Consider the following 12211-nt stretch of genomic DNA (forward strand, 5'->3'; position numbering starts at 1 on the left):
TTCTTCTAACCTGACAACAGTTGTGGTAACAATATTGCTCAGTGCAAACATGCCTGCATAACTTCCTCTTCATCCAGCAAGCCTATCAGGTTGGATGCTTGCTAAATTTTGACAATCCACATTTTTTTTCATCCATGTCAGCGGGAAATAAACATATAATTTACTCAAAACCAATGCTCATAATCATTGGGTAAATACAGCAAATACGGTGATCAAAGTTCAACCCTTTGTATTTTCTTTCCTAAAACGAAAAGACTCTTGCAAGAAACAGTTTTGCAACTCACTTCCCAATCAAGTGACTACTTTAATCTTTGATAAAGGTCAGACCATCATAAAGAATGGAAAGCACCTCAAAAGTTCTGAAACTTAATTCTTCTGCCTATGAAAACATTTAAAAGGAATGGCTAGTTTAACAAAATCATGGTCAAAATATCAATGCGTTCCCCCATCATCTCCAAGGCATTTTCTCTTCCTTTTGCCAGCTCATAGGAAGCCATGAAATTCATTGCAGAAAAGAAAACTAAATTTATGTTGAATCATACTATTAACTTGAAGTCAAAGACCCAAGACAACCAGGACGAAACCTATTAGGTAAAGGCCTTGCTATAAGTCCATCAGTGACCCAGCCTGCTGCTGCACTGTCACTCTTGACATGGTTGAATTCCCTTTGCACATACTCTAGAGATATTTGTAGCCTTCCACCTTGTCTGCAGTCAGTGGAGGCACCTCTTGCTACAATTCCAGCATTTCTCTCCAACCAGTACAGATAATTGACTTGGAACAATGACTTCAGCATGTCTAGAGGTGAGGAGCTTTCTTTAAGCACAACCTGATAAAAGCCAGTAATTCTGTTAGAAATGGAAAAGTTTTCAGAACATTAGCTTCCACATTTATCAACAGTTTAATGCCACTCAAATGCAGAAATGAAAGAAAATATCTGATCACATGATCCTCTTAATTCATTCTTTCTAAATAAATGGTAGTGTCAAAGTCATTCTTGATCTTGGGCTTCAATTTTTTTTAAGATTTTTTTTTCTCAATTACATAAAGTAGTAGAGTTAAAAGGAAATATAGTCGCAAATAGATACATTATAATAATTAAGCTAAGATTCTGTTCCCAGATTTTATGCTTGCTTACCATGCTCAGAAGGTGTCAAACCTCCTCATGTCTACGCCATAACATGAACACTTAAAATGGCTGAAAATTGTTCATTGCAAACTGGACAATTATTTATAAGGTAATTTACCCATTTAATTATCAACATGCAGACCATTATACAGGTACACCTATCATTTCACATGACACTGCAGAAGTTTCCTGCAATAAGGCATCAGTTTTTCCAAGTTCTGATAGCAAGCATTATTGACTTTGATGAAGGATCCATAGACCATTTATTGAACTTATAGCAAGTTAGCAACATACAGAAAAATGTCATTGGCATGAACCAAAAAAAAAAAAAAAAAAAAAAGGAAAACCCATAGAAACTTAAATCATTGGCGAGAAGCCAAGAAGGTGGTTTACTTACACAGAATTTTCCATCATGCTCAGTCAAAATATAGTGTTCATCTTTATATAAATTTAACAATGCAAGGGCATCCTCCCTATTGTTAACTACACCACTGAGATTTGATCCCAGATGCAGTCGACACTCAATATCAGCAGCTGCATCCTTTGCTTCCGAAGATAGAGCCACTGACTGTAACTGAAAAGGGAACCTCACTAATAAGAATCTCATTAAAGAAAGAAAAACGCACCTATATCCACATCTTCCTAGTAACCTTGTAATTTGTTTCACAAGTAAAACTCATAATTTTCTGCCACCCAAAAAGAAAAATGCTAATGTTAATGGTGCACTATTTGAGTGTAATGGCACAGATTCTGTTGCAGTTAAAGAGGTATGCAAACTTCCAGGACAGGTTTGAGATAAATACTAAGATTAATGGTTCAATCATCGAATCACACCTTAAGACAAATCCAATAGTCCAGGCTGAGGACTTGAATTCATAAATGGGCACTGGGAAGCAGTAATTGATGTTTTTAAATATTCTTAAATAGCATAGAGCTATAGGTGAGGACCTTAAAGAGAATGTACAGCTATTGCACAAAAGATATCTAAGAAGCACTGACATCACTGATATTCCACCAGAGACTTACAATTCAGGTTTCAATGATATCAAAGCTAGAACTACCACTATGCAAGCTATTCATATATCCAACATAACTACACCTGTTATAGACTGATACTTCCTGAGGAGTCTTTATACAACTTATAGTCTATTTTCAAATGCATTTTATGGTGTAATTGAAAGATATTCCTCATATGACTCGGCTGTATAGTTACAATGGAATGATTTAAAATTGAAAACCCATCAATGTCAACTCATTCATCACCTCATCTGAAAAGAGTCCATAAATCATCCTCCAAAACCAAGGGCAAAGGCTGGCCCAGCATGGACTCTCCAGACTAGGGCACAGGTCAGGGAATGTTGTATCCACCTTGAGGCTGGGATTTTGCCAACCCTAGCCTCCAATGTACACCACTCTCAATCTCTTCCTCCCTCCTCCCCTTCCTTTCAAGATCCTTAAAAGCATCAGTCCATGTCATTATTGCTAAGGAAAAGACTTTCTCAAGACTTTGTTTCTAATTCTTTTGCTACCAATCTAAAAAAATTTGTGAAAGCACACTAAGCTGCAGAACTGAATAACTTTAAGAAAATATATCTTAGGCCTTGACCTCACAGGTGAGGTAATCTGGAATGCAAAATCAGGTGTTTGAAGCAGGTCAAGAGTATTGCTTTTCCATGGCATAGATGCACATGGGCTTCCCAATCATATGGGTGGTAAAATTTCTTGCTTTGTATAATCTCCTTTCTTCAAGAAAGAAATATTAAGAACAGAAGGAAGAAAATCAAAAAGTAACTTACTTTCTTTGCTGGCTTTATATTTAGGAAGTGTAAAGCTGGAAAAAGTGGTTCGTCATCATTAACTTCTTTGACTGGAGGAGCTTGGCCACTAAGGAGATATTCACTGAACACCAAACCTGTTGAAACGGTATATAAAATTGAAATCAAAGCAACCATTACAATTTTTATTATCATTGACCTCTTTCAGGTTTATACTTTTCCACACAATTTTGTTATCACTGACCTCACTAATTAAAACATGACCAACAACCTCCTTACAACTTCCCTGCAAACCAACCATTACAATTTTTGTAAAGAGGCAAATTTCCCTGCAAAGAGGCCACTGAACACCAAACCTGTTGAAACGGTATATAAAATGGAAATCTAATTGTTAGGATATGGGGGACACTTGTCCTTCAATTATAGGTTAGACTTTATTATATAAAGATTATTTAGGTTACCAAGGGGAAAGTAGGAAAATTATTAAGGCTTTTGGTTTTGTGGGCAGCCATCTTTCTTCAAATAACTTCTAATCATATTGATAATTACTGAACAGTGCATACAAGATATCTTTCTCCAGTAAAAGCAAAATCATAATACTTATGCTTTTTCCATAGCTAAAGTATTTAAAATGCATTCTCTAGGAACAGGCCTAAGCTAGGCAGCCTAGTCTTTGGGAAGGTTTCCGCGTAGGTCAAGGAACCAAGAGCCAATAAACTTTCTTGCCAACACAATACAGCTCCTTTCTCTATTTGTTTCTTCATACAAGTACATATCAAATAAATAATTTTACTAGTGTTGCGTATAGAAAACCATTTAAGCATCTACAAAACCTATGTTAGGTGCCAAGGCCTTTTTGACTAATTCATGAACTGTACAAACTAATTAATTTTTAAATTCAAGGGTAAAAGTAACAATAATATCACCACAACACTTCTGACAAAAGAGGGAGAATAAAGGAAAGTAAAAGGAATGAAAGAGCAGATATATTACTTGCACGATAGGGATTTAAAGTCCTTAGTTCAATAGACTGATATGACTTTAGATTACAGAACATGTGAATCCATGTGACAACACCAAAGGAAGTGAGAGCAAGAGGCGTAGAGGAGCCTATGTGGTTAGCCAGTGTGATACCTAGGATAATACCAATAGATTTGCTCACCATTCCTTGTGCTTCGCCCTTAGCAATTACCTAAAATTAATAATTCCTTTCAGAAAAATATATAGCAGCAAACCAGGGTATTTTAACAAATTCAAGTATTACAAAAAGACATGATTATGTCATGTTGCAAGCAAATTCATTTTCACTAACAGAAGAGGCTTCAATGCTTTCTACAGAGGAATAAAAACTAGAATAAATAGCAAGGAAAATGCATTTCACCTCAGCAAAATTTCTTTGCGCTGCAAAACCAGCATAGAAACAACTCCTTGTTGCAGCCTGTGAATTGATGAATACCAACTTTCAAAAACAGTATATTCTATATCAGATTGATGTGAGAAAGAAAAAAATTAGGGCATCATTACATTCTCAGTTTCTGAAATTGTTTGGAAAAGCAGAAAAAAATGAACACAATACCAACTTTAGACATCAAAATATCTGAAAATGATCCATCACCACATGAAGCTTGTCTAACAAAAATAATCCAATTTCGTCTAAAAGTATCAATGCAAGGAGACAAAGAGATATCATCTAGAATGGTTAATCACAATCTCCAACCAAGTATAAGCACTTAATTCACTAATTAATTAAAACATGATCAACAACCTCATTACAATTTTTATTTTCCAAATTCAACTGCATTTTTTTTTTAATTTTATGGAGGGAAATTTGCCCTTTGTATATAAAGATTGAAAATTTTGAAACAAAGCATATGGATCATAATCCTGTAAGTACTCATAAAAAAGGTTCACCTGAATGAGTGCAGCTGCAGAGCGACCAGCTCCAGCAGCCGCACCAATGATAACAAAATAGTGTGGAAAAGCAGGAGTTAGCATCTCCAATCCAAAAGCAGCATTTTCCAAAAGATCAGCAAACAATCTCCACCCTTTGGGATGAACATCGAAATGCCTTCCAAATTTTGATAACATGATTTTGCTAAGATACCCAATTCCATCTTTGAGCACCCAATTGATTGCAGCTGCCGTTGGAATAGCCCCTTTCCCCAATCCAACAGCATAAAGCAACGCCTACAAAACACACAATTTCCTAGGAGATTAACAACATTGGAAATAAATCACATACCACATAAGGAAACAATAATCTAACACGGCCACATAAACAGACTAATAAACTGTGTTAGGAATGTTTCCAATAGATTGTTAATTTAAGTAGAAGACCTGAGTGGCGAGAACACCACTAATTTGGCTGGCAACGCCTTGTACGCCTCGCCAAAGAGAGTAGTCCAAGTAATCGCTGGTAACACTATTAGGAAAACCTTCGGGGAGCATCAGCTGCATCATGAGGTCCCTGCACCGACACCATAAATCTCCAACAGATAACATAGGTGATAATGAAGCTTCACTTGCAGTTTCATTTGTAACAACGAATGCATCTTTTGAAAAATCAGGGATGACTCTTGTCCACTTGCTTCCCTTGACTTCCCAAACAGCGTCGTTGTCTTCATCTTGAGTTCTTGCTAGTGCAGTAGCCAATTGGAAGTGACAGAAACAGCACAAAAGGGAAGATATGAAGAAGAGAAATTGATAAAAAGATTCCGAAGAATCATCTCCATCGTGCCACCACCACCAAGAATTACTATTATTATTACTGTTATTGTTGTTATTGTTATTGTTGTTGTTCCAACCGCCGTAATCGATGCCGTCATTGGTTAAGCGGGGATGAAAATGAAACTTGTTAAACGGTAAGGAGTTGATGGTACGATGTTTAGGGTGTGAAGGAAGCAGGAGAGGTATGGTTGGTGAGGTTCTGTTAGTGAGTGATACTATTGGGGTGGAAACCAAAGTTCCAGAAAGGAACAAGGGCCTGCTAGCGCAACCCATTTTCTTCTATGTCACCACCATGCTCTCTACTCTCCACAAGAAAACACGTCAAAAACCACAGCCGAACGGCTCCAGTGCCTTTTCTTTTGACTCAGTGCTGAACATCACTCGACTGCGCAACTAATAAGGTATAATTAAGTTTGTTGAACCAGCCACAAGTGGAAACGACCAATTGAAAAACTAGGGGATATTCTTTTGAATACCCACATATTATTACAATTCTACATGCCGCCCTGAGGTTTGGGATAAATGAATCCTAACTTAGGGGTTTTTTGGTATTTCATTTTTTGAGAAGGGTGTCTTTACCCTCCCAGGAATTTTTGTAAGCCGAAAAGTTTTTTCTTCTTTAAAAGCTTTTTGTTTCATTTTCAGTAACTTTTTCTTTTCTTCGATTAACCATCGATGCTGTACTGTCCCAGATACAGCCTCTTGCACACAAGAAAGCCCAAATTTGGTCTCCCACAACCATAGACAAGACCATGAGTGTTTGGATTGGCCTCATCACAGGCAAGAAACCAGAGTTTATAGATAAATTCAAATCAGTTCAAATTGGAGTTCAACTCACTAAAGTTGGTAATAGTTTATCAAAGTAAATGAATTTATCAACAACTTTCACATGACTTGATCAAGTTGAATGGCTCAAATCGATCTCAAGCAAAGACTACTCTTGTGGTAGCTCAATTTGTTTGAGCCATTTGCAGAAATGACTATCTGCCAGAATAACATGACAGAACAAAAGTATCTATTTGCAAATATTGGCATATTTATATGTGGTTAAATTGATGTGAAGATCTAGATGGAAATAAAGGCATTAGTCACCCTAGTTCAAAGTGGATTTTGAAGTAGCTAAAAGGTGGAAATGTCTTTCTCATTATAAAACCCGAGCTTCTGCTTAAGAAAACAGCAACTCAAAGAGGTTGATGTGAAGAGCATAATCGAAAGTCGGTTAGAAGTCAAAACAACATGAGTTTTATCCATTCTACAGAGAGAGAGAGAGAGAAAACGAATTATCTACAAATGAAGTCATGGAACTGTCAACTGGCTTGCCAAAGACTTCCATGATGATTCAAGGCGCAACAAATGCAATTTCTCAACAAATGGTTCTAGAACTTCTGCTTCTTCTTCTGGGGCAAATGCCATGCAAATGCTAAGCTCTTGCACTGCCTCTCCATACTCCCTGCCATTTACCATCATACTTTATTTTTCAATCAACCTAATGAACTCAAACCTACGCAAACAAGTAAAAATTCCAGAATTCAAACCTATTATAATACAACATCATGCCATGGTCTCTCCTCAAAGCCCAATTATGTGGCTGCAGAATCAACAATCTTTCTGAAGCCATGATAGCAAGCCTGCAAAAGAACATTCTGTTAAACTTTCTATAAATAAAATAGGTCTTTTAGATATTATAAAAACTGGAGTCCTGCACATAATCATTAGTTGCCAAATTAACCTCAGTAGAATTGACTGTTTCATCTTTACAAGGCTTATTGCAGTATCTGTACTCCATATTGTGCCATCAAATATTAGAAGAGCAAACTATAGCTTATCCCAAAGTTTTCTTTTCAATAGATTCTAACAAATTAATTTTAAAAGGCAACTTTTCAGAGAATTAGTATTAAATCTTGCTTAAGCTAAACAGGTTTTATAGAGCTTATTGATTTACATTGCAGTGAGAACTCATCTTTCATATCAGATCAACTGATTTTGAGGAGGTGCCTCCCTTCCAATCTATTCCATATTCGACATAGCTTTATGCTTCTTAAATATAGTGTATGAATTAGGGTCATCATCATTGCAGTCATAGGGAATATATATATTTTTCTTTTTTAACCCAGAAATAATCACTGATTTCTAAACAGACAACAAATGCATATCACATAGCAAACTTTACAACACACATAACATTTGCCAATAAGCACACAAGTCTGCAATGATGCGAAAAATTAAACATCAATAGTCTGTTATGCAATTAAAATCCTTCTTTCTTTAGAAAGACACTCAGAAACGGAGAAAATGTCAACGATATAGTGATTCCAAGAGAATCATGTTGACCCCAGTAATATTCAATAACAATGTATATAGGTTCCTCATTTTAAGAAGAAATTCACTTAGCACCAGATAGTAAAAATAATCGAGCATCTATATCAATGGCAGACCGATAAACCATAAATTTATATTAGGGCAAACACTTCATAAGAAGCAGCTGAATACATTTTCTGCTGGAAGTAATTTTAATTTTAAAAAAAAATTAGATAAATTTACTGATCATCCTAGTAATGGAAATAGGTTACATATAAGAATTTATGAGATATATCAGAAAAATAATAGGAAAAACTAACAAAGTAATAAATACAGGGGGGTACATATCCAATACAGTGCTAAAATATCAGGAAATTTTAAAAATAATAAAAAGTTGTGAGAAGCATGTGCCCGCTTTGTTTTTCTGCAGTTTCAACACTGATCTATATCAAATATCTGACTACTCACAAAGGACAACCTACTTTCAATTTCATTGGTCCACAAAATGAAAATTATTTAAACATTATATGCTAATGTCTCTCCATAAGGGCAAACTGCAAGGTGTGTGCAAATCGTTACAAAATGACCAAACATTGAAAGAGGGTTTGCAAATTATTATCAAACAATAAGTTTGTATGCTAGATTATAGCTCACAGAGAGGCTTGAACAATATGAAAACAGATTTATTAATGATGACATCAAGCTGCAGCATTTTAATAGTGCCAAAGATTCTCTCATGTGACAGCATAACCAGAATTTAAACATTACGTATTCCAGTGTCATTCAAAATAAGAGAAAACTTCAATCTTCAGCTTCATATGTGAAAATTGGTTCTTTTAAAAAGAAGTTTGAAACAGTAAATTGTTACAGAAGAACAGATAAAGAGTTGACACACTTTAATTTTAAAACCTCAGCATTCATAAGCTGAATGTTAAAACTTTAAACATGACACTTTATGCACAATGGCCATTTTCTCTAGTACTGAACTTACTAGACCAATATCATGGACTAATCTTCATCGGTCACAACAATTCTCATGTCAATTTGGCATAGGTAAACAGCATAAAAAGCATGGACTTTACAAATTCGAGCCAGCACAGTTGTGGAACAACCTAGAAAAAGGCAACTAATACCCGAAAATGCTTCAGAGATTTACCTGAGATCCTGAGGCCGCAGCAGAGGAAAATTTGAGTTATTGATCTTGTTAAGTTTGTCATTAGCATCATGAACATGCCTAAGTGGAGAAGTCAGCATCAAGCCATGGCTCGATCTAGAAGAACGTTTCCAATGAAGCCTCTGCAGTTCATTACTTTTCCTTCAGATTATTGGTGTCAAATTCAAAAATCATACTAGGGCACAAATACAATTGATAAGAGTAACCAAATCATGTGTCAATTAAAAGAATTATATATTATATCGGCTGGATTAGAACTTACAATCATATTGGCAAGAGCAATTCCAATAATGTCTCGCTTCGTAGCTATTTCAAGCCCTAAAAGTGAATTACCAGTTAAATCTGATGCCATTGATCTAGGGTCCTCCACGCATTTTCCATTGACAATTGCAAACAAGCTGTGTCCTGAAATTACTTTGAACAGCTCCTAGAGACAGAAAAGGTTAAATTGAATGAGTCCAAATCCAAGCCACCTTATAGCAAATAGAATAAAAGATAAAACTTCAGGCTCTACAGGAAAACGTTGGCTTTCCAACTGGGTATATAACACAAACAAGAAAAGACATCAACATTGCAATATAAAAAATAGGCATTGGCAAGTCTGCACAATCAAATCTTGCAAGATTAAAGCACCTCTGGGTACCCTGTTTGAGGCCATATCAAAAAATCTTCCCCAACTCGAGATCCCACAATAGTCAGGCCAAGTCGTCGACAAACTTCAATGTAGATTATGCTAAGCAAAATTGCTGTCAGCAAGGAAATTATATCATCAGCAATCTGATCTATACAGAGAAATAAAGGGAAGATGGCAAAAATGCATTAAAGCAAACCGCTATTGATTTAAAAAATAAGCACTATACCACTGCCACGTCCAGAGCTTAGTACAGAGTGTAGGTACGAGTACTTTGAATCAACAAGAATAGGTGACCTTTTGAAGCCTCTAAACTCAAAAAGAACTACATTCACTGCTTCCAGAACAGCAACCAAATGGCAACCAATGTCTCTATAAACTAGTTCTGCTTCGACTTCCTTGGCAATAGTATCCAACACACTTATCCACTCAGATATACTCTTTCCAGCCAAAGGCATCTGGTCCACGTGTTTCCAGTCCTTGGAATCAGCTGGGACCGACACATTTTTCCTCTCATTCATCATTGAACGAGCATCCATTTCTTGATTGTAAGCTATAAAGGCCTCATCTTCAGCAGCAATGTAGAGCAAAGCCTGCAATATGATATAATATAAGAAATAGAATCTCGAAACAAAAGAAATATATACATTGATGTGACAAATATACACCTTTGCGAGAGAGATGTCTTTGTCCTTAGATTGAAAGGAGATTTCTTGAGTGAACTTTTGTCTTGCAGTCTTAAGAGCCTGATAATTGTTGTAGTAGCACAATAAATGAGATGTATGAAGAAACCATAGTGAAATTAAAACTAGTAACTGTTGATAATTGTTGCATATCCACAATATCATTTTGGTTACAAATCAAATCGACCTCCTGGTAAATATGGTGAGGGGACGAGTCATTGGTTAGCTGATTGCTAAAGAGAGGGTAAGCAGAAGCCGGTGAAGCTGAAGTAGTCGAAAACGGAGGGAAATGTGCCCTACTCCTACTCCTCGACCTCCTCCTCCTCATCATCATCACCGTTGGTTTCGATTTGTTGTTCTTGTTATTCCAACAACAAGGACGTTGATCATGATCATACCTGATGATCGTAAAGAATAAATGGATATTGGGGGTTGTCTACCACAAATCCTTCTTCCATTTCTAATTATATACTAAATTACATTTTACAAAATCTAAACATATGAAATACCTACTCATCATAGCATTTATTGAATTAATCAGTTAATTAATAAATTGTACCTGTTGGAGATGAACTGATGATCATAGAAACCGCAGTAGATTGCCATAGTCGCTGACGTGGCTGCCGGGAAACTAATACTAATGTTAATCTTGGCGAGGGGAAATAATGTACACATAAGAAAAAGAAAAGAAAATGAGAATTGATTTACAAAAAGAAAAAAAAAAAAGATATTGATGAATGATCAGGCGTCTTCTGCAATAAAGAAAGCAAAAGAAGACGCAACGTTCATGATATTGCAATAAGAGGATGGTTTGAACATGAAATTTTCCAGAATAATATTGGGCTTTGAGAAGGTAGTTCCACAACACAAGATAAACGATGATGATCTTGATCTTGAACAAAAATGAAAATTGTAACAGCAAGAATAAGAAGAGCTATCAAGGGAGAAACAAGAATTCCCAAATTCCATAATAAAATTCATAACCCAATACACCCACAGAATAAACCGATTACATATAAAAATAAAGGAGTTTGTAATAGGTAATGGCTCCTCTCCTTCTCCACCTGATTTGACAACAACCCTGGTTTTGTGTACTGTAATGTAGAAGATTGAGGCAAAGTAGATTAGATGGTAATAGGTTTCCAATTTGGAATCCACTATCAATCCCACTTCCTCATTATTTATATATACTTGTTTTTTTATGAAGTCATTTTTAACTCTTATCCTTTTCTTTGTACTTTATGGGATTGTGTTTTTTTTCTTTTTCATTATTAATCAATTTATTACACCATGCTGTGCAGCTGTGCTGGTGTCTGAACTAATTTCTAACTAACGCTTAAAAGGAAAGAAATGGGATGCTACCAAATTTAAGCATTCAGTTATTCAGGTTGAATTAAAAGTGAAAAATTTGATGAAAAGATATATCAAGAAAGAGGAAGAAAGGGGATGGATAATGTCCCGTGGATGATGATGAAATGGCTGTAATTTGATTGATTAGTCTGGTAATGGAAGGCCCACCTGAGGTGATGAATCTCCCCCCTATATTTTGGATCATTTCAAATTCGGACCCCAACTATCCCCTGCCACAGTACCTGGATAGGATGGGATCGGATCTGATCGGATCATTGTCACGTCAATTTTCTAAATATTAAAATAAAACAACATCCATTTGCATTATTGACTGATTTTCTACTCTTTTGCTTTTTGTATTCTACTGGATAACATCTCTCATCATCAGCCATCATCATTCATAATGTCATTTACTAACAGTCAGCCAAAAACCTCTTATTTTTA

General features: G+C 35.9%; 2 protein-coding genes across 5 annotated transcripts; both read right to left on the bottom strand.

Moving 5' to 3' along the window:
* Positions 1-137: 137 nt before the first annotated feature.
* LOC123197165 (protein root UVB sensitive 1, chloroplastic) lies at positions 138-6457 on the bottom strand. 3 transcript variants are annotated; one of them, XM_044611329.1, is made up of 7 exons: positions 5242-6140; positions 4816-5091; positions 4286-4342; positions 3898-4096; positions 2926-3041; positions 1527-1703; positions 138-829 (listed from the first exon to the last, which is right to left on the bottom strand). In XM_044611329.1, exons 1-7 carry the CDS (start codon positions 5902-5904, stop codon positions 545-547), a joined length of 1773 nt encoding a protein of 590 aa, XP_044467264.1. In that variant the 5' UTR covers positions 5905-6140; the 3' UTR covers positions 138-544. The 3 variants fall into 3 exon arrangements, with proteins under 3 accessions (XP_044467264.1, XP_044467266.1, XP_044467265.1); XM_044611331.1 differs by lacking the exon at positions 1527-1703 and having other exon boundaries at positions 5242-6457; XM_044611330.1 differs by lacking the exon at positions 4286-4342 and having other exon boundaries at positions 5242-6145.
* Positions 6458-6747: 290 nt separating this feature from the next.
* Positions 6748-11836, bottom strand: LOC123197167. Of its 2 annotated transcripts, XM_044611332.1 has the most exons (9): positions 10977-11836; positions 10605-10815; positions 10403-10480; positions 9964-10327; positions 9737-9849; positions 9366-9530; positions 9086-9225; positions 7167-7259; positions 6748-7081 (listed from the first exon to the last, which is right to left on the bottom strand). In XM_044611332.1, exons 1-9 carry the CDS (start codon positions 11090-11092, stop codon positions 6928-6930), a joined length of 1434 nt encoding a protein of 477 aa, XP_044467267.1. In that variant the 5' UTR covers positions 11093-11836; the 3' UTR covers positions 6748-6927. The 2 variants fall into 2 exon arrangements, with proteins under 2 accessions (XP_044467267.1, XP_044467268.1); XM_044611333.1 differs by lacking the exon at positions 10605-10815 and having other exon boundaries at positions 10977-11829.
* Positions 11837-12211: the final 375 nt, after the last annotated feature.

Source organism: Mangifera indica, chromosome 15, assembly GCF_011075055.1.
Source record: "Mangifera indica cultivar Alphonso chromosome 15, CATAS_Mindica_2.1, whole genome shotgun sequence".
NCBI classification, from domain to species: domain Eukaryota; kingdom Viridiplantae; phylum Streptophyta; class Magnoliopsida; order Sapindales; family Anacardiaceae; genus Mangifera; species Mangifera indica.